The 26,869-nt window shown below is 38.0% G+C and overlaps 3 protein-coding genes across 5 annotated transcripts in view; all 3 read right to left on the bottom strand.

The window, feature by feature from the left end:
• The window catches only part of cyth3b (cytohesin 3b), a 37,276-nt gene extending 22,222 nt beyond the window's left edge, over positions 1 to 15,054 (bottom strand). Inside the window, exon 1 of one of the 2 annotated variants that reach the window (XM_083565924.1) lies at positions 14,575 to 15,054. In XM_083565924.1, the coding sequence (XP_083422050.1) occupies positions 14,575 to 14,593 (19 nt within the window). In that variant the 5' untranslated portion in view covers positions 14,594 to 15,054. Of the gene's footprint in view, positions 1 to 1,048; positions 1,196 to 14,574 lie in introns of those variants that run through there. The other variant, XM_083565923.1, reaches the window with a different exon arrangement.
• The window catches only part of LOC310739668 (protein HID1-like), a 484,702-nt gene that overhangs the window by 365,559 nt on the left and 92,274 nt on the right, over positions 1 to 26,869 (bottom strand). The window lies entirely within an intron of this gene.
• smim10l3 (small integral membrane protein 10 like 3) lies at positions 22,443 to 25,912 on the bottom strand. The gene is made up of 2 exons (XM_083566011.1): positions 25,492 to 25,912; positions 22,443 to 23,709 (listed from the first exon to the last, which is right to left on the bottom strand). The coding sequence occupies exons 1-2, from the start codon at positions 25,792 to 25,794 to the stop codon at positions 23,689 to 23,691; spliced, it is 324 nt and encodes a 107-aa protein (XP_083422137.1). The 5' UTR covers positions 25,795 to 25,912; the 3' UTR covers positions 22,443 to 23,688.

Raw genomic sequence — 26,869 nt, 5'->3', positions numbered from 1 at the left:
GTTGCCATCTTCAGGGACAGACAAATGATAAAATTCAATAGCTAGCATTCTGGACAAGAATAGCCTCCAATCTGCTGCCCCCTCCTATGTTTTGGTTGCCTGGAAACTTAACTGAATATGCTACAAGCTGGTAGCTAATCATAGTTTCTATGTGTAATGTATACTGATGTAGATCAGTAAAGTACAAAACCAGGTAACTTTGCACCATCAACAAAATGGGCCGTGTTCGGAATATAAGCTATATTGTCAGGTCCTCACATCACGCTCATATTTAATCTGGCTACAGTCTTTATTTTTCTCTTTAGCATGAGCACACTTGGGTATCCACAGGCACCATAACATCAGCTGCACACTATATGAAAGATTAAAACTACATGCAAAATATCATGCAAATCCTCGACTCTCTCAGGCTACCTGGCTTGTTTTAATAAAACCACTCTGTTCAAATAGTAAATCGAAAAGAAAAACCTCAGTACTGATTTCCTCAAAAAAATCAAATTCAAAGCCCCCATTTTGGCTGAGCCATGCTAATATGAGTAGCTCCTTTAACCATGTCTTGTGACTGTTAAAGCTTTCTAAGGCAAAAACTGCAGATGCAGAACTACCGGTAAGCAGTGGAATACCTCAGACATTGACACTGATGGCATAAGAAGCAAGAAATAAGTCTGCTAAGCACTAACAAAGGATTCATTCAGATTACTGCAGCATGAATATCATTTTGTGTTCAACGTTAAGTCATGCATGCCAACCATCTGTTCGATGTACATCGACAATCAAGAGATAATGAAAAAAAAACGTGACCAGTCATTCCAGAGTTGCGACTTAAAACAGAAAGAGGAGAAGCATCCTGATGTTTTCCAGATCAGCCTGGAAACAACACAGCAGATGGATCACCATTGTGCACTGCAGGCTTCATTATGGTTGAGCAAACTCAAACCTACTTGCACTGCGCGCTGATCTGATTGTTAGTTAAAAATATCCCATATATATTTTGTGGTCTGAATCGAATTAGCTTCAAACAGAAAGTATTAAGAAATATATTACATACCAGGGCTCCCTATCCATGTCTCGCTCTCCTTGCACTGCATGGTAGATATACGTGAACCGTTTTCTTGTATGAATGCGAGCTTTGGCAGACAAATTTACTTCTTTTACCCCCACTAAAACTCCCTGACAAACTGTCTGTATTTGTACAGACACTACGAGACTCAGAGGGCATCGTTTGCATACCGACAGCAAGCAGGCATTCAGGTTAAACCGGTCTCTCTATCTGCTGCCTTGAGGAAACGTGGCCTACAGTCAAGTGTAACTCATGATGGAGAAAATGCCAGAACACACACTGGGGAGGAAACGCTCACTCGGAGTTCAGCCTTGATGGGTCACAAGCTAGTCATCGAAGCACACTTAAAGGCATAAATACTTCTTGAAGATACACTACAATACACACAATCTAAAGAACATGCTAACAAAAACCTACATCTTTTTCCTGGCTTGGTTTCCATTACGCTGTTATCATGTTGCTGATTTACTTATGATCTGTACTTTGATGCAGGCTCGATGTTAAAATGGTTATGGTAAATGTCACCAGTGAGGTGAATACACACAAAAGAAAATTCGAAATGTATAATCTAATATGCAGTTTTGATTTACAACAGGTATTAATAACAGTATATTAAATAGTTTCCCACTGTCAGGGAACCACCGCCTTTCCTCAGCACCCAGCACGCTTGCAGCGCCTCGCCCAATTACTAACCACCTTCACCTGTTTCCCATCATCTCTTCCCATACTTAAAGCCCCCCGTTCACACTCACTCACCGTCCGTTCAACATTTCACTCTGGAGATCATTCCTGGACTACCCGTACAAAGGACTATACCCGTGTTCCAGTACTACTAAGGACTATACCCGTTTTCCGGTACTGTTACTTTCTGGCTTGTGTTAGTTCTCTGAACGCCTATTAAACCTCGTTTATGGTACTTCGGTTTCTGTCCCTTGATCACCGCATGACACCCACCAACACAGTTTTTATTTAAAACTTTAGGAGAAGCAATGAGGAGCTTGGCCTGTTTGGGAACTTATTTGGTTAGGTAAAGCTCCGTCATGAAACTGCTTGAGAAAATGCCAAGATTGTATACAGCTTCATTGGAAACACGTTAAAAAATGTAAAAAGTACTTCTAAATTCTAAAATACTAATATTATTTCCTATGTTATTTCCCAAGATCCTATGAAATCTCACAAAAAACATGTGTGTCCTTTTGACTCCTGGTGTATCTCAGTAAGCTCTGTGGACACATGTCACATTCACTTCCTCAAAGAAGAGGACTGTGTAGCTCATTAGTCTGTAGAAGTCATCCACAATGGAACATATCCTTCTTTTACTGAAACTGAAAAAAATCTTAATGACATCCCAGAGTATCTGTCATTAAAAGGAATGTCTCAGTAAGTCTGAATTATTTTTTTTTATAAATGTAACCCAAATCCTACAGTTTTAAATTACTGTCCCAGTCATATCCCTTCAATTTATTAGTCTGATGTTTTGACCATAGCATGATTTAAATAACACCACAGGTCATCTTGCATCCCAAACAGCATGCCTAGATATAACTTTATCATTTTAAAATTTGTACTTGCACAATAAAATCTATCAAAAACAACAACAACAAATAAAACCTTCATTTCCTCACTCTCAGTAGGCATAAAACAAAACTGTTTGTATCACACAAAAAAATTCAAACCAGCTGTGCACAGGTTCATTTACAAAAATCCCACAGATATACGGGAACAGTGCTTACTTGTCCTTCTTTAATTTGTACCTGACAAGAGGTTGTATTACATTTCTCCTATTTATCTGTGCCTTGCTAATTTCCTGTTTCAGTATTAGTAGTATAACTATCCCTTCTAGCTGACTGCTTCATTTCTCCTAATGCTTCCTAAAATTACACCTTAGGGCCATTTAAATCCAATCATTTCAGCTAAATCATGATGCATTCCCCAAAAAGACCTTCAGATAAGGACAAACAAATAGATCATCGTCTTGCTAAAAACGTAAACAGCTCCTTGTGACTGCAGAGACTGGAGTGGAAACTTTGAAACGATTGTTAACCAAACAGAGCATTTCTCCTAAAAGTTTCAGCCAAAGTCTGGGGCTAATTGAGGAGTAAATGCATGTTGGATCTCTGTAAGCTTTGCACTCTGTTATTACCAGCTCATCTTACCAATGAACTGCTTTACCCATCGACTCGTGCTTGCAGGGGGTCACGTGTGCTTTACTGAAGATGTCCTGTCTCTGATCCCCTGAGTGTCCCTCTGATGACTCACTCAGGAAATGAGTTTAGTGTCTGATTGCAGCCGACTGATAGAAGCAAACAGGCCTGTTTATATTGGCTCTGGCTCTCCAGACGCCACATCTGGAAACTAACAACGGAAGACGGGGGATGGTCTCTTCCAAGTCTACACTTTTTGCACAATTTCATACATCACTTCTGTGCACAGAGATTTACATAATGTTTGGTACTAGGTTCATCTGTTTGCATTCAGTTATCTGGTGTATCAATGCTCATGTGCACTTTTTAATGCACTTCATTGTGCATAAATTCTGCAAATAAGGAGCCAATCTCATATCAGGCTTTTATCCATGCAGGTTGGCACAAAACAAGCATTGTACCACAAAGCTGGGCTAATAACAGTGCTCCTCTCTGATGAAAGCCTGTTTTTTTTTTTTATATCAATACCCATATTAACCTTCAACCCGGCATCAGAAAAGTGGAAATATAAAGTAACGAGACAATTTGTTAGTCTGCACGCAGAGATAAATATGAATAGCTTCCACACCTAAGGTGATCCAAAAGAGAAAACAAAACCAGACCAACCTTTTCAATATATCTAGGTTTAGTTTTCTAGATCTTTTTTTCGGCTTGAAAAAAAGTATTCACACTTCATCAATCAGTGTGAAAGTGTCTGAAGTGGTTTTAAACTCTAAGCTGTGATGCAATCGTTACTATTACATCGTCATTCCACTGCTGCTATTTTGCTAATGTAACAGATTATTTCCTATTCTAGCCTTGTTGAATAACTCTATTGCAGTTCATTGTAATTTAATTTAATAAAATTGGTAGTTTCCAGTTTCCAGAAATATTTCAGATAAATATTAGTTATACTATACAGACAAAAGTTTGTGGACATGAATGTTCTTCATGAATGTAGACTGAGGAGGCCTGGGGCAGAGTCAGCATTCCAATTAATCCCAAAGGTGTTCGATAGGGTTGAGATCAGGGTCACTCAAGATGTTCCACTCCAACCCATGTAAACCATACCTTCATGGAGCTTGGTTTGTGCACAGGGCCATTGTCAGGTTGGAAAAGGTTTGGGTCTCCTTGTTCAAGTGAAGGGATTTTTTTCTTTTCCTCCATCCAAAGACCCCCTATACAATTGTGTGCCTCCAACTTTGTGATAAAAGATTGAGAAAGAACCACATATGACTAGAAATCAGGAATTGATCCGGAAGGCCAGCTCAGTCCTGGGGAGTCCCTGGACACTGTACAGGAGGTGGGAAAAAGGAGGATGGTAGCTAAACTCCATGAATGAAAAACGACCCCCTGTATGAAACAGTTTCATCTTCTAGCAGCTCCTTAGGTGACAGAGTTACATCCTAAGTGTCAGAAGTAGCGATAAAGATAGTATTTTTTCCCTGCTGCTATTAGACTTTACAATCAGAGCTCCTCACAGTGAACCAGTCACCAAAATATACACTGTTATTACTGTTTAACTGTGCAATAATAACAATAAAAAAATTTTTTAAGCAACACGTGTGTAATAACAATAATGTAAAACTGTGCAATATTACCTATGTTAGATAGCATAACTACTTACTTGTGGTCTCTTTTTTCTTCTTTTTATTTATACATTGTGTTGTATATACTATATATTATACTATGTATTATGTTTCTATTTTCTTTTTTACATATTTGCATATTTCTTTGCTGCTGTAACAGAGAAATTTCCCCACTGTGGGACAAATGAAGGTATATCTTATCTATGACTTAAATGTCTGGTGTCCCTATCCCTATATGCCGTATGTTCAAGCGGTTATGGCATGAAATGTTTCAGTTTTGTCCCTGATATTCAGTAAAGAACAGCTGGGTGAAATGAAAGGTGCAGAATAGATTAATGCAGTAATGTGCTTTTGCAGGCTGGATTAAGTTAAGTCAAATTCTTTATACAACCTGCCCAACCAATCCAGGTCAGTAAGGACACAAAAGCAGTAGTATAGCTGTAACGTCACCTTACAGCTGGAGAGCATTCATCATGTTCATTGTGATGGGTGCCAATAATTTAGGAATCGTTTTTTTTCCAATGTGCAAAATACAATTATTTTTCATGTTATATAAGCTACAAATATCATTATACTTATTGAAGTAAATGCAATAATTCTTGATTTAAATGTACATCCTGGTAAAGTCCATGGTCAATGTCAGGCGTACTGTAAATAAGAATTTCAACACATTTTTTATTGTTATTACTCTAAGACTGCTCAGAAAAACAGGGTAGTTGTATTACACTCAGATGGGCATATGACATGATGCGATAAGACATACATGAAGTCTGCTGTTAAAACTGTGTACAAACATAGCATGCCCTCACTTCTGCTAGGCCTGCTGGGAAACGGCATGACCCACATACTGCCTTCAAACTGTATCAGTTTTATGAAATAGTGACAATGATGCACAACACTGAAGTCTGGAGATTTCTATCCTGACTTGCTTGTACAAATTTGAGACCACAGTTTCCTTTGCTGGTTGGTTGTCTTAGCAATAGGTCAAGAACCAGGTATTATGACTCAGTAAGGTATTTTTGAATTGGGGTTGGGGGTGGGACTTGGGATTCTATTAACAAAGCTTTTAGATTAAAACAGCAATAAAGAAGTTGAAAATGAAAGATTGAGGTCTTTTATGGAACATTTTGCATGGACTTCTACATATAATCATTTAATCCATTCTAGGAAAAGGATTCCAGCAGCTAGTAATCCTAAACTCCTATGCCACACACGCATACACACACACATTGCAATTAAACAGCCTTTCCAGAAAGAGCAAACATGTGCACATATACACAGCTGGGCTGAGATCTCCATCCCTAACCTACTTTCCAGCATTCCTACATACAACATGACTCTTGTTTCAGGTCAAGTTGTAACACACACACACACACACACACACACACACACACACACACACACACACACACACACACACACACATACAGACATACCGAAGTACACAGACATACACATCTAGATGATCATACGGCCAAATATGGAGTATACACTTGAACAGAGTAGATACAGATTCATGTTAATATAAATGTAGAAATCACAGGTATAAGCTTGCTTGGGCAACACACTATACTGTGCATGTGTCTATAGAAGTTTGCTTATCTTAAAATACATTTTTGATTTGATTGATGGGTCAAGAGGATTTATATAAATAAAGTCCCTGGGATTAGGCAAAAGGAAAGCTAGCATTTCTAATTGAAAAAATGTATGGTTAGCAAAGGATCAGGAAAGTATTTACACATTGGCAACTGAAACATATGAGCTTCTATAGATCTAAGATCAATGTCGAATTGAATTACATCAGGGGAAAATTCCGACATAATTAGTAATTCTGACATATCTGTGGCCGAACTAGTCCAAGTGCAAAACTAATCGTGCTCTCCGAATGGCAAGGATAATATTATGCTACAACCACACATGGTGATTTAAAAAAAAAATCATTTTCCAAGTCACATATCGCTGTACTCTAAAGCAGCTTATTGGCGTTCCTACTGCCGGTTGCCAAAGTAACTTTAATCAGTGGGTGGAGCATCACAGATCATTTGCACTCTACTGCTTTCACTGCCAGTGGTAGTCACTGCACCAAATCGCTCTATATTTGCATAAAGTGAAACTCCACTGGACAACCCTGCATGTAGCCGCCAACGGTCCCTGCCTCTCATAGTGACGGAAGTCGCAAGCTCTCACTGTGTGTATGGGTGGTCTCTCCCTTCTCAATTAAAAATTACACTTCTTCCAAGTATGTTATACTGCCTTTTGAAGATCCATGAGAAGCAGTCTGAGAAGATGTAGATGGCTGGTTTTACTAAAAGGAAGCATGTGTTAGTCCTCAACCTGCCTGATTTTGTACCTTTTGTGTGATAGATGAATAAAGTTCATTATGTAATGGGTGGAAATTGGGAATGACCTTTCAAGGTCCAAAGTTAATCCTGCATCTGGATTATTGCCAGTTTAAAATGATCTCCCTGTGTCAACTTGAATTTTTCTTGTTTTACTGTATTAAAGGAATGACGGTAGGTGGACTGGGTATTAAAATTGCTCTGCATTCCAGTGGGCTCGTGTCCAGGGTGGATTCCTTCCCTACATGTTGTTTTGCAGAGATCACTAGTTCCACTACAAGCTAAACCAGTACTTACTGAAGAAGGACAGAGTGTATATTATGTTTAACGATTATAGCGACATACTCTGAAGAGATCTGTGATCAAGTAGGTTTAAGATCTTTTTAGTTAGTTATAACAAGTGTGTTATAACAGGAAAGACAGTGAACTATGCAACACAGGGCATCCCCCAGGAACTGATTGAGAGCAAAAATTCAGTCAAATGCAGCTGGCGACTTCCATATAATTCCAAGAATCATGTTTCAATTGTGTACTTAATGAATTTGCAGCCAAATCTATTTAACTCACAGGTTAAATATAACTATGTAAAGATTGGGAGCACTTTCAAAAAGGGTGTGGATTCCCAAATACTACCTAAAACAATTTAGCAATCATGTTGGGCTATATTTAGAACAGTTCTTCTTATTCTAAATTTAGACATTAAGGTGTTTAAAAAAAAAAACAATCTGTTAAGTCATTATTAAAAGTCAGACCAGATGTAACAAGTCTATGAGTGTGTCATATAAAAAAAAAAAGAAACAGTCCTCTTTGATGCAGTATAGTTGGGAACCCAGTGTATTAAACAAACTTCCTCACCACATAATGTGAGACCTTCTCATGTGGCCCACTTATTGCAGGCACTTGTCTACTAATAAAGGCTGAAAGAATAAAACTGGGGATTGGGAACACAGTAAAAAAATATCATATTACAAGTTTTTTCCAGGTCCCGATGTATACTAATTACAGTTAGGTTTAATGTTTCCAGAATCAGGAATATAAAGGGATGTGGAAAAAATTGTAAAACTGAGAACAAAAGTTTTACAATTTTTGTAAAAACTTTAAAAACTTGATCTTACCAGAATCGTAATAGCTCATCACAGTTTAAGTCAAAATGTATGTCCTCCTAGTAATTCAGCACTTGATCATTTTTCAAATTTTATATTAATGAACATAATTAGCAGATCTTTTAGCCTAGGTAATTAGGCTATTTAGAATATTTAGGCCATTAGTGATGGATTATGTCAAATACTAAATCCGATTCTTTCTTTATATTTGTTCTTCAAAAATACATTGTATAGACTAAAATGCTGAAACACCTGACTTTCCAGTCACATGTGGTTCTTTTCCAAACTGTTACCACAAAATTGGAGGCAGAAATCTGTATTGGATGTCTTTGGATGCACTGAATTATTCCTTCCCAAAAAAACTGGTCTACCATGACACTAGTGCACAAAGCAAGCTCCTTGAAGATATGGTTTACACGGATTGGAGTGAAAATCTTAAATGGCTTGCTATAGAGCTTATACCTCAAACTGATAAAAGACCTTTGGGATGAACTTTAACCTTTACATTTATCTTAAATTCGATGAATGTACAAAGTTTTGAATATTAACTTGACATGTTTAGAACAAATGCGACAGAAGCAACAGGAATAGCTTAAAAGCTAGTGAGTTTTTTTTCTTATGTAAACAACCATGTATCTGAACACAATGGGTATTATTAAGGTCAGCAAAAATAATTGAGCTCATGTGCATATATCGTACAATAAGTCAATAATTTAATTATCATGACAAGGCTACAATTAATTGGGCTTCTTGGGAAACATAAGTCAGGACTGAGAAGCACAGTGGTGCTTTCATTCGCCTAATGGTTTGGCTGAAGATATTAAGATCTGCCCTTTATAGCATAGTATTTTCAAACTCTAGAAGAACCTAATACATATAAGTGAATAGAATGCAACTGAATAGGCACAGAGATACACTGTTTTCCTGTATCTTCAACAAGTTGAGCAATTTGGGATTGTGTTATGTAATTGTCCTGGCCCTGAATCTCCCCACCTACACCAGCCTACTCTTTCCTCTTTCAGGAAAAGCCACTTTAGAAAGAAAAATCCTCCAGCTTCAGGGATGAAAATTTTGCAAACACAGAGAGGGAAAGAGAAAGTGCTGTTTTTTTCTTTTTTCGTCCGGAATTTATTCCCCTGCATGTCTTAGTACTCCCCAGACTGGCGTATAGCATGACTTCCTTTAGTGCGGGCCTGATGAATAGCCTTCAGCCTGCCTTGCACCTTCTTAAATTCCCCCAATACTGACGCACTGTTTGCCTAAACATGTTTCCAATTTAGCTGTTCTCAGGCTTTTACCCCTAAACTGCACGCTAGCATCTGCCATTTTTTTCAGTCTGTGAACAGAGGTGCTGCTCCTGTAAGGAAGATGCTTTTAAAGGCAAAAATCTTTATAATCTTTAAAATAAATACTGTTTTTTAGAATTTCCAGGAACATAAGACAAATTTATGAAGCAGTGTGTCTTTTGTGTTTTAGATTAACAGTGTCTAAACTGAGTGTTTCAGTGATACATTAGAAGCCATTTATGTAAGTAAGCAGACAACAATAACGTGTTTTGGAATCAGGAGCACAACGCAAAGCTTTGTGTTCTACAAATAGAGCACAACAATACATTTAACACTTATACATTAAGCACAAATGGGCAATACCCAGTGGCAGGCAGCTTACTGCATAGTGCATTGGGAAATACTACTACAGTTAAAGTAACCAGCCTTTGCCCTGCTGCGTGATGAGAAGAGATGCCTGATTTGTGGAAAGTGAATATAATTCTTTTCAGTACTCATCCTCCCTGCTCCACCTGCTTCAACTTCCCGGTCTGCTGATGACTTTGCCTCCTTCGTTACGAGAAGACGATACAGTAAAAAGATTAAGGAATCTGCCAAATTTCTCAACCATAGCAGAATAAGAGGTGCTGCAAGAGGATCTAATCACTTTAACTATGCTCCAGACCATCACACAAGACCCGATGCGATTCATCACCATATTCATCAACTGGTCCTAAGCATTCAGCCATGTATCAACTACCTTTAAGAGAGCAAGTGTTATTCCCATATTGAAAAAACCTGCTCTGGATCCATTGGCCATCAACAACTACTTCTCTCCTTTCTTTCTTTCTAAAACTCTGGAAGGCACTCATTTTAACCAACTGACTATCTCTAACTATACTACTTCCAAGACCTCAACCACTCTGGCTTCAAACAGCAAATTCCACAGAGACGGCCATTATTGCTGTCACTAAGAAACTACACGCTGCGGGATCAACCAAGCTGTCATCTGTCCTTATTCTCCTAGACCTGTCAGCATCGTTCAACACAGTTATCCATAAGACTCTCTTGTCAACCCTCAGTATCATTGGTATCTTTGAAACAGCATGAGAATGGTTTGCTTCCTACCTAAAAGGTCGCTTATTCCAATTAACATGAAGGGGGTCGACATCTGCCTCCACTGGCGTCTCTTGTTATTCGAGACAGTACTACTGCAACTCTCTGCAGGCAGGTCTACGTCTAAACACTATTCATCCATTGCAAATGATCCAAAACGCAACCAGGGCGACTTGTGTTCAACCTGCCCAAGTTCTCCCACACCACCCCACTGCTGTCCTCCCTTCAATGTCTTCTGGTAGCTGCATGCCTCAGATTCAAAACACTGATGCTTGCCTACAAAGCTAAAAATGGACCAGCACTTTCTTACCTCAGGGACCTCATCACTCCTCACACTGCAACAATCTGCCTGAGATCATCTAGCACTGCTGGACAGGTCCCACCTTCTGTCAGGGTAAGAGGTAATTATACTTCAAGGCTCCTCATTGTTCTGGCACCGAGGTGGTGGAATGAACCTCCCCTAGATGTCCGATCTTGAAGCGACAGGTGAAGCCCTACCTCTTCCTGAAAAATGTAAACTAGCACTTTTTAAACCTTTGCTTTGTCTTTGTTTAAAAAAACATCCTCTGAGCTGTAGGTTGATGGTATCTTAAGTTTGAAATCTAGCAAACTAGTGTTGACTTATTCATTGATGAGTAATGACCAACATCATTCCTTCTGATAAAAAAGTTTGGTATATATGATGAGTCAATGCTTGAAGACTTTTAAAGTCTCTTTACCTCTTTTATTATAACATCATACATTAATAATAATTATGAATATTGATTGTAAACAGAAAACCAAATTTTGCTCCGTTGAAAAAAACTTACTACAGCTGCTATTATGTAATGCATTTTTTGTTTGCTTTCAGTTTTATTTTTTAGGAGGAAATTAGGTTGTTAAACACTAACAGACAGTGACAATCAAGCAGTTTAAGTGTGGTAGTCCTTGAAGGAGAACCTAAATGTAATAGATTCTAGATTGTCATATAAGTCAAACAACAAATGATAGAGCAAAATATATTAGCTGAAAACTGACCCTCGCACCCCTGGAAGTGATTAGAAGGAGTATTTTATACTTTAAAGCACTTTTCGTACCCTCTGTCCTGCATGAAGTCATAGACCACAGTCACTTCTTTCCCTTGGAAGTCCACCAACAATCTTTTACATAAACACTAGCGGTTTACACCCATCCAAACAGGGAAGAACCACAAGAACATGCCTGAGGTTAACCAAACACAATGTACCTCACCCATATTGCAAATGCAGCATCATAACTTTGATCGAAACCTACATTCATGCAGACAAGAACAAGATGGCTTGTAATGCCACACATACAATGACCACTATCTGTAGAAATGAATGAATCTGTACCGCAAAAAAATGTGAACAATATCTTTTTATCTTGTGATGTCTTTTTAATATGATAAAGCTGGTATATAGTATATGAGGTCCCACAGTGGGTGACGACACTGATTAGTGTTTCGCAGCAGGGGACCGTCTCTTCCTCCACTGGTGGTCTAATCTGGTCTGCTTGCTAGACCAGTCCCAGACAGCTACATTACGCCCACACTGACCCCAGCAGAGGCTCAATAACCAAAACCTGTTTTCAAGATATAAATGAGAAAGCTCTGAACGGTGAATGAACCCCAGTCAATTATAATGGATGATCTGATGTGTCCAAGTCTAGGAGCTGAACAGTTATAGATCAATAAATGATCTCACATAAAAGAAATCAGGTTACACCCCTGAATATTCACTATGGGGGTTCTGTCAGGTTTGACCACAGACACGTAGGCTCTGACATTTTCAGTCACTTTAACAGAAGTGCCTCTACATGTTACAATGAGACCACTGTGCTTACTAGACTAGAAAAAAAAATACACAAACTCGTCTGGACAGCATGCCTGTAGTACAAATCAAAAGGATTTGTACTACACATTCTCTACAAGGCATAACAATTAACTGAGTGGATCAATAATGAAATAGTAATACTTTCTTTCTCTTTTTTTTTAATACTTCCCTCTTATCCAAAGAAATGTAAAAAAAAAAAAAAATGTTGTAGTAGGAATACTGATGTGCCGTAGAAAAATATTGTTCTGTCAACCATCTACACATACACAATCACATGTGCATGAGATGGTAGCTCAGTGGTCAAGATGCTGGACTTCTGTTCAAAAGGTTATGAGTCACAGCATCACCAAGCAACCACTGCTGGATCATTGAGCAAGACCCATAACCCTGAACTACTCAGTTTAGATGAGATAACTGAACTTCCCTCTGGACAAGGGTGCCTGCTAAATGCACATATAAATGCACACTTTAACATATATCATACAGTAAGAACACCTGCATACATGCTCATTCGGGCAATTATCCAATCAGCCAAGCTTTTGGCAGCAGGGCAATGCATAGGATTCACATAAAAAAACAGAATTGTGGGTATATATCTAATCTCTGTAGTTTTAAATGTGGTATAGGTATATTTTTATGCAAGATAGGTTAGCTTGAGAAATCGCTATTTTTCTACGACTTTAACACAAAACTATCTCCGGAGTTTACACAAAGTAGTGTAGAAAAATGGAAAGAAAAAAAAATCCAGTAAACTGCATCTAATTTCCTAGTTAATGATAGAGGTAAAAGAACAATGAGTAGTGACTGACAGGAAGTCTAGAGTAACTCAAATTATCACTCCTTACAACAGTGGTGAGCAGAAAAGCAATTCAAAATGCATAACACGCAAAACCTCATGGACGATGGGCTACAATAACTTAACAACACATAGGCTTCTACTTCTATCAGACAAGAACAGGAGCCTGAAGCTACAATGGACACAGGCTCTGTCCTGTTCTGATTTGTTCAGGTGTTCCCAATAAAGTGGTCATGTGTGCATAATTCTTGATATTCATTTGAGCCAAAGTTTCACTTCTGAGACTCATTTCTTATTTATACAACACATTTGGCATACTACTTGTAGTCTTGGTATTGCTTGGTATTAGACAGGAATCTCGAAACATTTTTCAGTGCTATATATGAATTCAAGGTACAATTACAAAACAATTCTCTTTGCATTTTAATGATTCTTGATTTGTTTTCCTAGCCTACATTAGTACGCCCACTCACAACTCTTCAAACATAATATCATCTCCATGCATTGAAGAAGAGAATATTTCCTGGCTCATACTTGAATCAATTCATTGCTGCATCACACAAATGCAAAAAAGGTAAGAGAAAGCCTTGGCACAGTGATAGATGATGGTGATTAATAGTTACTTTTACTTAATGTGGGTTTGTTTAATTGGCTGTTTCTCAATAAAATGTACTTCATGAGCTTCACCTGAACTACCATCTTAGTAACAAATAGTCCAGCCGGCATCTAGGGGAGCTCAGGTTCACTCTCCAGAAGACTTCTCAAAGATTTTTGATGTACCTCAGGAACTTTCCTTTATTTCAGAATTTTCACCAAAGATACAACATTTAACTATTGAAATAACTCAAAAAAACTTGTTTGTTTAATAATGTATACCAATGACAGTAGTGATGCCCATCACATCATCACCAGACACGGATCCGAGGATGAAACAGGCATGCATTGCTCAGTGCAGGTCTGAGAATTTTGTCGAAATGTCCACGAGTTAAACTGATCTCAGCCTGTGCTATAGAAGGACCACACCATCCACTCAAAACTTACTACCACTGGAACATCCTTCAGCATTACCTGGCCTCGAGAATGCACTACACTGTGGAACCACACTGCAAAAACATTCAAGTACTATGTTATAACCCAGTAATAGATACGTTAATTTCTGATCTAATCCAATCTAATCTGATCTAACCTAATCTAACTTAAAATAAAAAAAAAAAAATTTATTACAGCAATACATTTGTGAACATCAGACGACCAGCATAAAAAATAAATGGAAATCAGAAAAGGGTCGTACCTTGATTATCATCATCCATGCTTACTGCTGAAGGAGAAGGTGCGGTAACAAAAAAACGGATAAAAATAACACGGTCCGAGCCAGATGGCTGTTGCAGTGTGGGTTTTTACGTTGAAGGCTGCATTTAAACGCGGCTCGCATCACACACACACACACACACACACACACACACACACACACACACGGCTCTTGTCTTGTATTAGACTCAGACCATAAATGAGTGTTCACTGTGCTCTAGAGTCAGTTTTGTCCCTGTTCGGTGTGAATGGGTGGAAAAAGCCTCTTCATCCAGGATGTCACTGCTGCTGGTTGAACCATTCGGCGGACAGACGCGTCCTCTCCATCCAGCACACCGTCACTTACATCTGGGTTTCACGGCTCCGTTGAAAGCGCTTATTTCACACTGGTCTTGCGGCAAATCCCGCCTCCTGTGTTACGACTTGCTGGTGGTACATACTCCGAATTCGTCCGGTAAATCAGAATCGGAGGATTGTGTGCGCCTATGAGCTTCTAACCAATCGTAGTGTGAAAGGCGGGATTTGGAGGAATACGATTAAGGGGGAAACGAATTAATACGTTACAGCTGCCGTTGTTACGTCATCGCACTGTGCCCCGCCCCCTTTTACCGCTATAAACCGGCGTTCACGTGACTCATCGTGTCGCAGGCCGATATTGCCGCTAAGAGGATAGTACATTATTATGATAGTGGAAGGTGAAGTTAGAAAAACGTTCAGCCGAACACAGCTGCTAATTATATTTATATAAAGATTAAATTATTAAATTGTGATTTACTTCTTTTAACAACCATTTAGTAGGGTTCAAGATCAATTTTAGACTCACCACCAATTATCAGAGAACTAGGTATTACAAAGAAGGCTCAGTGAAATGTAGATTAGTTCGCATATGTGATGAGCCAGACGTGCATAGAGTACGTGCTGAAGTAAACAAAACCAAATGTACACCGAACATTCAGAAATACGATGAGACGAAAATGCCCAAAAGGAGGGAAAGTAAACATTTAAATGAAAAAGGTTGTTACAAGATGGTCTTCTCCACAAGCACTGTCACTATCCCATCCAGGTGGTACCTAATGAAAAGTGGTAGAGAAGCAACACCCAGACAGCTTGTCGAGATCTGACTAAAACCACTAGAGAAGTGTGGGAGTTAACAGTACATTGTTTACCAGCGAGTCATACAACCACTGAGAATCTTTGCAACAACAGCAAAAGCGAATAGAGCACCAATCGAGGTGCATCATGGCCATGCAAGATGCCCAGCTGGAATCAGCATTTACTGCTGTACACTGTATGAAAAGATAGCTGATGGATTTGTTGATGTTGATTGTAAAAAATCGACAGGACTAAGAAAAGCTAGCTCGACTTTTGCTAACGTAAAATAAAGACAACATGTATTGATTTTGAATGAACAAACTGAAGCATTTATAGTTTGTGAATTTATATACATGGTATTAAACTCAGTTATGTCCGATTAGTAAATGCCAAATGTAATGAAATCTCATTCGACTAAGCATATTCATATCTCCTGAAATGAAAGCAATTTCAGATATAGCTGCTTTAATACGATGATTTAGACCCTATTTTTTAACCTATATAGGTCTAGCATCTGTCCTGTAATATAACACAAAACAAATACATTAATGCTCAGCAATAAAAGTTAGTGATCTTATTGATAATGGAACAATGTAAAAAAATGTGTATATGCACGCTTGTGCATGCATGTGTGTGTCATCAGGGGCTTTAGTGTAGCTTTCCAGGGGTTGGTTGCCAGAACGATCTATTACGTTTAATAGTCAAATGGAGATCTTGAAAAATCACAGTAACCAACATAAGGATCCAGTTTAGTTTAAACTTTGCTTAATAAGCTTTTTATACAGCACCATTATTATTATTCTCAAAAATAATAGTCTGAGTCACTTGAGCGCACTAAACTTAACAGACAGTTCACACACAGACTTCTACCACCAAATCTGACTCTTCAATTTAATAGTCTGAACCCCTGACGCCAATTGCGTTTTTTGCCTACTTGGAAATTTGAAAATTGAGGTCACATATAATAAACATGTGGCAAATAAGATAAAGAATCGGCACTAGGGCTATACTCCTCATATACTCTTAAAAAGCAAACAGTGATGGTAGTGAGTTGTATTAACTTTGCCTGCAGATTCATACACACAAGGATTCAATTATAACATTACAGCTTGTCAGAGTGGGGATAGGAGGGGCTAGAAGGGGGGTTGGGGTGACTAAGGTCCCTTTCAGATCAGAATTGGGTGATTTGCTGCAGATTATCTTTGTTTGTGATTAGATTAGAGCACAGAAAATTGTGCCATTACATCATTTCAGAAGAGACTTGGTATAAAATACAGCCCAGTTGATAGATTTGAGCATGAGGAATTCATTCAACACAAAAGGACAGAAAATATATTTATATTGAACACTTTTTTGCAAAGAATTGGTTTGACAGATTCCAGTAAGATACCAGAGACTTTGCTTTTTCACAACAACCCTGTTGTGAATGCTGGATTTTTTATTGTTTTTTCGCTAAACCAAAGAAGATCCTAAAACAAAAGTCCGTGGACTGACTCAAAAATTCCAAAGCTTTCCGACCTGGATTTTCTGCCAGATCGTGTCAGAAAAATGTCTGAAAGAAATCTGGAAGTTCTTTCCTAGAGTTAGCAAATATGTCCACTGGTGGAGTGGGAGTTATAAAGCGAGAGGGAGAGTTTGGGAATTTGGGGGGTGGCTCCAGTTTGGGGGAGTATTTCCTGCTCAGAAAGCAGATGTCTGGCCCACTCCAGGAAACTCTCTGTTTTCTTAGTTTTTCTTTTTTTTCTGCATTCCTTGGGTGTGGATGCTTTTAACAAAAACATCAAGGTCATCTAAAGAAAAATCCGCATCATTGATTTAAATATGTCCAAATGTTATTCCCATGTTGCATCTGTTTCTCTCAGTAATGTGCTCTGGAAAAGGATTCTTTACATCTGAAAGGGGTTCTAATTAAAACTCTCTCTGAGATGGAAACACTGTAGTAAGGTTCTGCAAATAACCTTTAAATGCGAACTTTAGGATGAACACTGTCCTAACACTTCACAGTTCAAGATAAAACCTTAAAAAAAAGAGTTACACTAAATGAAATCTGGATTGTGGTAATCATCCAAATGGGGACAACAACAACCACACAACATTATTAGCTTATTTATAGATCTTAAGGCTTATTATCCAGTTCAGGGGAAACAATGCAATGTTCAAATTAATATTACATTGTTAAATTGAGAAATAGATGTGTAGAGGCATGCATGATTAGGCCCCTTGAATGAAACGCTCACAAAATAATAACTGCCATTAGCCTTTCGTCAGATGGAACAAATCACTAGCGAGAGGTCACGCACAACAGCTACCATTATTCTCAAAGACAAAAGCTAAATAGCAAAGTATATTGTTGCATGGTACAGTGCTTCACAATTCACCACTCTCCATAATGCACCATACCCTGCTGACTGCCATCAGACAATTGGGTATGCTTGCATGAAATGTAAGGCATGGCTTTGCCAGAATGCATTCAGTTAGCAACATGCTGAGGGCTGGCACCTCTGGGGCAGTATGTGTCTGTCTGATTATAGATTCAGACAGAGAAGATGGACACATGCTGACCGACTTCTAGCAGCCTGAATGAGCAACTGGAACGTCCCTGTTCTGTGCATATGCTCCAGTCGCCCCAGTCAGAAGACCCCCCCTTTCGACCTCCCAAAGGCCAAAAGCTCCAGATTCAATCAGGTCAAATATAGCTAAACCTTAATTTGTTATTAGACACACTGCATGTTGTAGATAAAATATTTGTTCAAGTTATATTTTTTATATGAATGCTTTTTAACAAGCTGCCAAAGATGCTGTTGCTGCCTGTCAATAGTTTTGTAGTTAAATCACCTTCCATTTCTGCTAATCTGTATGTGAGAGAGAGAGAGAGAGAGAGAGAGAGAGAGAGAGAGAGAGAGAGAGAGAGAGAGAGAGAGAGAGAGAGAGAGAGAGAGAGAGAATGGCATCCAGACACTCAGACAGACAGACACATTTAAACAGGAAGAAGAACTTATAGTCTCAAAAGGAAAATTCCACATTGCTATTAAAAACAGCACAGTTAAAAAATGAAGGTGGAGTAAAAAGGGAGTAGCAATAAGAATTATGTAGCTAGAAAATACATATACATTCAAAATGTAGCTCTCCAGGATTGAGGATGAAAGAGGAAAAAAGAAGTTTTTTATGGTGGATTGGAGCTGGTGGAAAGGGGCAGGACAGGGCCAGAGGAAGTACAGAGCATCCGGCATCATCTGTGTCCATGCCTGTCACTTACCTCCCCAAAATGTTCTTTGCATTAGAATTTTAAATGGACAGAGCAGTTGCTTTTGCTTTGACCTAAAGTGGATGAGCAGATCAGTCTGGACCCCAAACTGGACCACAGTTGATCCAGATTGTATTGTTCATATAAAATTAGACTACTTGTGAATTTACTGAAAAACAGGGTCAGCTAATCAGCATGAGATTGATTTTAAATTACTATTTTCAATTATTTTCATTTTTCCCAAAAATGATTGAGATTGCAGTTCTGATTGTAGATTGAAATCCTGAATTCACTTCTGCATTTAGGCTATGACTTCTAGCACATGAGAAAAAATCTAAACTGTACAGTAAATTCTGAAAAACTAATTATTTTAATTACTTTTAAATTCATATCAACATGGGCATGGGAATATGGATGCCTTATGCAAATGTATGTTTATTTTTAGTGAAAGAATACTCAACATAGAGCATGAAGACAAAATATTCTTGAAAATATGTTAAAGTAATTATGGTGTTTGAAATTACATAAATCATCAGCACACTAAACTGAACTTTTGCTATGTTTCTACACGGACGGTTTTATTTGCGGGACGTGTGCATCATGGCGGAGTTTTTTTTTATATCTAAGTAAAGAAGGGATGTTGTGAACAAATATGTTTTGCATTGAAGGTTTTACTTTCGCCTCTTTTATATTTATTTATTTATTATATCAAAAATAGTCAAACAGAAATGTGCATTGCATTAATCGCGCGTCAATAAAATCAGTGCAGTTTTATATATACAGTCAACCCCATTCTCATTTGGAACCTATAAACCAACAAATAATTGCGGATTATTTAAAAATGTGCGGGAATAACATGTTTTCACTAACTTTTCATAAAATTTTGTAAACACATTATAGTATTAAAGTGACATAATGTCTAGATGAATTCACTAAGGTACCATAGGGGCTGCGGGGGTGCGTCTAAAATTCGCAGATTTTTTTAATTACCGGGGGACCACTGTATATATGCATGTGTGCGTGTGCGTGTGTGTGTGTGTGCGTGTGTGTGTGTGTGTGTAAGTACAGATGAGAAAACAAAATAATAATCAACAAGTAGAACTATGAAGCAAGAAAAATGACTATAAGTACAGGCAAACTATGAGCAAGACTGTGAAATAAGCAAATACACATATTTAAGACCAATTCAAAAACATGCACAAATAAGTTATCCTAATTAGTGATAACAGAACAGGGCTGAGTGCTCAGTGATGGGTGATGCAGTCAAAGTCCATAATTCTGACAATATGCATTAGGTTTCAAATAGACTTTGGCTTATTGCTACCACGATTAACCTGATCTGAAATTCAATACTTTGTGATATAGATGCATTAAACAGAATAAGCTAATCAGGCTTTAATTAGATTTAATCCCAAGGTTACGGTGCTTCCTGTTTGGGTTTCTTCCATGTTCTCTGGTTTCTTTCTGCCTCTCGAAAATATACAGGTACAGTACGTGGACATTGACCCTTTGTGACCCTAGCTGTTATAGTGTTTGACTGCGCATGTGTTTAACTATGCATGCTGTCCTGCAATAAAAAGAATGGAAAAGCTTTTAGACTGTTTTTTTCAGATACTCCACTTTCAGTCACTGTTCCTGGGATGGGCTCCGGTCCAGATCCACCCTGAACCTGACCAGGAAAAGAATCGTTTGATTGTAATACCACACACCACATGCTGTTGTGTGTGTACATTCTTAAATAACTTAATGCAGACAAGATTCATGATCATTTAAAGCTCATATATTTAAGTTTGCAGTTGGTTTTACGTAACATTCAAGATTTTCATCTCAATGTGCTTTTCCTATTCAAAAAGAATCCATCTGTCACTCGAGTACATGCTCAAGTCCGGAACCTTGTGCACAAGGATGCGCCTGATGTAAAACACTGAACACACAAACTCACCACTACACACTTTTAAGACAATAGTCAGCATACAAATCTGCTAAAAGTAGCAACTGCACAGCAATTTTACCTTTACATAACCAGTATTCTGCATGAAACAGTAAGTTGCTCTGCTTTAACCATTTTCTCTGTTTCATCATTTTAAGGCACTTTCGTTTGCAAAGTGCTCAGTGCAGAAGATTAAATATATGTAGCCGTAATGCAGAGAGGGTTGATGCACAATGGTTAAGGCAGTTGCCTTGGAAACACATTATTGAACCGTGCCATTAGATATGTTTTGATCACGTCATTGGATGGAGTGCTGGGAGAAAAAATAAAAATAAAGCTCCACAGGGTCGAACTGCAGACGTTCCTATTTTTTTTTCAATACTTACCTACTACATGATTTATTTAGACTCGTGGTCAGTCATTTCTGAAGTGGTGCCTCATATCAAACAGGCATAGTTATTTTTAAACAGCTAAATTAAAAACAAAAAGCAACAAAAAGACATTTCAATCAACAAATTAGCCAACATAAAGGGTTGCATTTTACAAATTTCTCTCTAATACAGTGCAAAATCTCTGCATTTGTCTATGTGAAACAACTATCTTTATGTGGAAAGCAGTGTGATTAAATCCAATGTCCCTTGTTTACTAACAGTTCAATGTTCTTTGCTGTGTAGTTCCTCACATACAGTACATGTGCTGCCCCTCTATGGGCAATAGACCGGTTGTTTCACTATAAAGCATTACTTGTTTATGATTATGGACAGGTCATACAAAACAAGATGGCTTTATAGACTCAAATTAAACCTTTTTAAACTGGATCATTGCTTAATCTGTCAGTAAGGCAATCCACTGCATATTATATGAGAAATAAACAAAAAGGGGTGCTTTGTTCTAGAAAAGTACTCAATAACATGGTGTAGGAAAGTGCTAACATCCCAGTGTATTTGATTTGTCTTATACCTTAGTAAAAGTGAGTGTATTCTTTCAAAGTACACCTTATTTACAATGTTTACAATTATTATTTTTTGATGCATTTCAATTTTTTCAATTAATTTTTTGTTTCACAACTGTTTTTCCCTTTTCCCAGACTATTATTTCCTTTTAAAGATATTAAGTCATGAAAATGCAGAATGTTTGGTTATTATTTTCATAGTGGAGAGTAAAGTTACCGGTTCACATCTGACTTTTACAAAAAGCTGACACCGGAGACTCCTTCTACACATGTGAAAAGAGAAGATTTCAGTTTAATGGTAGCTCAATGGTTAAGAGGTTTAATTTGAGATTTTTTCAAGCCTCCACTTCTGGGCCTTAACCCTCAAGTGGTCAGTTGTATAACGAGAATTGTAGCATGTCAGAATGCCAAATATTATAAATGTAAAGGCTCTTTGAGAATGTCCTCACAAAAAAACTTAACAGTGAACAACCATTGCATTGTGTAAATCTCACTGTGTGGATGGGACATTATTGTCAGAGCTGATTGCAAAGAAAACAGATCAACACCAGCTACACTCAAAATCAAAGCGCCGGTATTCGAGTGTTACATGCCGTGACAATTCGTCTAGAGAAAGAAACGCTAACAATAAAGCTCGTTCTTCATTCTTTTATTGTTTTTCAGGTTTTTACATTACTTATACTTGCTGTTTAAAATAACTGCACATTTAAAATAATGCACAGACAAAAGACAAACAGGACATGTCATATTTAAGTCATTTAAGACATTTAAAAGTACCATATTGTCTAAAATCAGCTGAATTGACTTGCAGGCTGGACAAAAAGACTGCAATTTACAGAAAATAAAAACAGTGGAGCCCATCAGACAAAATGATGGGATTATTGTTCTGTGGCATTCTGTAAAAATATTAATAAATTAAAAAAAGAAAAAAAGGGGAAAAACAAACAAACAAAAAAAAAAAACACCAGAGCACTAACGTTATCAACAAGAGGTAAATTGGTAGTGACTTTATCATGCCACCCTATGGCCTGACTCTTCTTCTGCATCCACAATTAAAACGAATACCCTGGCATGCTTTTGTACCAAAATGCAAACTAGACTTATTGTTTTAAAATGTGCCAATAGCAATCGGTTATTAAGTAATCACATTTCTCAATATAAATTAAAGGCTACTGCTTTATATAGGCTGTAAAAGCGAATAGAAATAAAATAAAATAAAATAAAAAACCCAGCTATCTAATGTTAACTTTTACTAAACATGTCCCATGAGATGCTCTGTTTTAAACAAAGTGGTAAACAAGAACAAGTCATTACCGCCTGTAATCAGCACATGAGGTTTCATGCAGCCAATGTGCGAGAGTTAAGTGCTACATAACCAAATCAACAGAAAAAACTCACCCGACTTTTTACAAACTAAGTGAAAGAAGGTGTGCATCACTCTATCACCACTGAGAACTCCTCTCGAATGAATCTCTGATCTCAGAGCCGTAGTGGACCTATTAAAAAAGGGCAATCAACATTCCCCCAAAAGCAAAATTGGACACTTTTACATGTGAGCCAAGACTGTAACATCTCCCTAGAATTTCCAGCATCCACCTTCAAATTATCTTATCACAAAGAACACTTCCCAAATATTTCCATTCCAAAGCCACGGCAGTGTAAGATGCCCAGCTGTAAAATCCCACACGGTTCCCATTTTTCCAGGCATGATTATACTCTCTTCTGTGCACTATCCTGTGGAGAAACAGCATGGGAACGATTGCAGTACTGGGGTTCCTTTGGCTTTGGATGGCTCCTGAAGCAGCAGCAGCAGCAGCAACAGCATAGGAGTCTTCTGGTCCAGAGATGTTGACACTTCAGTTAAGTTCTTGAATGGAAGCTAATGTATCTCAATGTGGACCTGCACAAAACAAAAAGGATCAACGCACTTATGCATTAAAAATTAAGTCCCACTCAAACAAGGAACTCAAACATATATTGCATATGGTGTATTAAAAGTCTCTGCCGTAATTTCTAAACGTTTTAGTTTGTTATATTCAGTTCAATTTGTGATCCGAATCATAGACGCAAATACCTGCAGGAAAAACACTGTGCCTTCGTGGTGCAGCAAAATGCAGTGATTTGTCAATGCGTAACCGAGGGAATATACACTATGTGCTGCGATAAATATTTACAGAATATATTTATTAGAAAGATTTGATCCATCAAATCAAAAGTGAAGGTTGAAGTTGAAGATTATGAGCCTTTGTGTAAGGTGGTGGTTCTTAAACCCCCCCTAGCGGTTTTGCAAAGAATATTATTCAGTTGTAGCAATAAGAATCACAACTCACTAGTGTGAAAATGATTATTCAGTGGTTCCGTTCTAAGACGCAGCCCCTATGGTACCTTAGTGAATTAATCTAGACATTTCGCGGATTTTCCGAGCCGCGAATTATCGGGGGTTGATTGTATAGCATGGCATAAAATTGCCTTAAACTTCTTGCATTTTGATGTAGTAAAATGTCAGTGGCTCAACAGTTTGGTTTGCAAATCAAACAACGTAACTATTTTAAAGAGTCTTAGCATTTATTAGCGTGTTCATGGCTAACTCTTCTGTGCCCTAGTACAACAAAGGTTTTGGTGATGTTTCAGCGTTATTTTTTTTTTTTTACATATTCATATACACACACACATTATATATACATATATATACATATACACGTATATATACGTATACATACATACACACATATATAATATATACACACACACACAAATATATATATATTTTTTTTCATAATAGCTTACATAGGTTGACATTCCTGATATACAAGTACAATTATTATTATTATTTTTATTTTCTAATCTAGATTCTAGAATTAATATGCGGCCCCTCTAGCGACATCTGGTGGCCACCAGTTTGAGAAACACTGCCTTAGCCAAATGTCTTTCAAAGCTTTACCTAACCTAATCATTCTTATGGCTGAATTAGGAAGCATAACTAGCACATTATGCTACTTTTTCTAAATGAAGTGATTTTAGGGACGGCCTGTACTTATTATAGAGTTCTTATATCTTATAGTTATTGTAAATGAATCAGTACTTATATCCCGGTAGGTCTATAAATAAAATCAGGCTGGATCATAAAGCATCCTGTTGATAAATAGTTGATGAATGCAGTGCTACAGCTCTAATAAGGACAACATTTTAAATATGTAGTATATTAGGTAAATATTAAAATATTAACAAGAATCCTATCCGGGGTGTATTCCTACCCTCCAACCAGTGGTCCTGGGATAGGCTCCAAATCTGTCATCAGCTGCTGAAGTTGAATGAATAAATTAAAATATTGTGAAAAAATAAGAATGTGCTGAAATGAAGTTAAGGGACTTATTGGCTATAACATGTTTGAATTTGTGGTTCAAACTGGTTTTGTGGAAATCTAAAGATTTGAACCTATAACAGTTTGATCATGAGCACAGGGTTGTAACGGCTCTGTTTCTGAATCATATTCATATTGCCCTTAGATCCATATCCAATAATAATAATAATAATAATAATAATAATAATAAAAGACATCCTGGTCATGCAGGATCTGGAACGTGTTTTCTCAATTTAAAGAAACACACACTAGTTAAATAAATTCACACCCTGGCTTGGTGCCTCAGTAAGTTCTTCTTCTTCTTCTTCATTATTTGTTTACCTGTAAGCGCACGTTGAACATCATGGAAGCGATGAGGTAGAGATAAGGGAATCGGATGCGGAGACGCCACGCCAAATCAAAAAAGATCAACAAAGTCCTCGTTAGTCCTTTGGAAAACACGCCGTACGTCCGACCCGCGGATCCCGAAAAGCGGAGCACCAGGTACGACAGTCCCGCCATAAGCCGCCGTTCAGAGCGCGCTGCTCCGCTGGATTCCTCCAACTCCTTTTTCCCCACCGGCTCAAGCTCCACAACTACGTGAGCATGTTTTTGCACTCGGTTCAATCTTAAAACGCTCTGCATCTACCTTGGTGAACCCATACTCCACCCTCTGTGCTACACCAACACCGATATGCTTGACCCGGAGCAATATTGTGGGACGAACTTCCGGTTACCGTAAAGGCTGCTTATGTGCGAATGTGCAGCACACATGTACACACTCTCTCTTTGTCTCTCAACACCATACACAATTTACAATAAAAATAGAAATAAAATATAAAATATAAATAAGACACATCAAGGCACAAACATTATGAATTATTCTGAGAATTGTTTAAAAAAAATTAGGCTGTGCAAATTATGAATATTTTGTGCTAAATATCTACATGCTGAGATAGTGGGTGTTGTGCAATGAGTCCAAACTCCTGTGAAAAGGGCCCGGATTGCCTGTGAAAAGAAGTTCCTACTCATTCTCTGCTGGCCTTCAGAGAGTAGAACCTCTTGCTGTAGATTGACTGCAAGTCAGGGAGATCAGCATGGATGTTATGCACCACACTCTGGGGAGCTTTGTGTCCTGCTTGGTGCTGTTTCCAATTCAGGAATTCTGCATTGCTTCCCATGAGGATGTTCTTAAGCACCGTAGAGAGCTATTATAAGTTTCTAAAGCATCTAATTTGGAAGAGACACTGATGGGCCTTCTTCACAATAATAGTGATGTGACAGGTCCATGATTGGTCCAGCATAATATTAAAACCTAGATACTGGAGACGACCCACACTCTCCACTGGAGCTCTGTTTATCTTAAATGGGTGGCATCTTTTCTCTTGATTCCCGCTAAAATCAGTAGGCAAGTCTTTTTGTCTTGCTGGTTCACCTTGCTGTTTTCCAGGTTTCTAATATCCTCCAGGTAGACCTTCTATTCATTTCAATTTTATTTGTATAGTGCTTTTAACAATGGACACTGTCACAAAGCAGCTTGACAGAAATGAATAGATAACAAATATAAATCTTTGATCTAAAAATGTACAAATTACTCCCTAATGAACAAGCCAGTGCAGAGTGGCAAGAAAAAACTCCCTGATATGGTATACGGAACAAAACTTGAGTGGAACCAGCTGAAAAGCAACCCATCCTCATTTTGCTGATGGTGAATGTCCAT

Source organism: Silurus aristotelis (assembly GCF_946808225.1).
Source record: "Silurus aristotelis genome assembly, chromosome: 17".
In the NCBI taxonomy this organism is placed as follows: domain Eukaryota; kingdom Metazoa; phylum Chordata; class Actinopteri; order Siluriformes; family Siluridae; genus Silurus; species Silurus aristotelis.
This window is presented reverse-complemented; position numbering and strand designations above follow the sequence as displayed.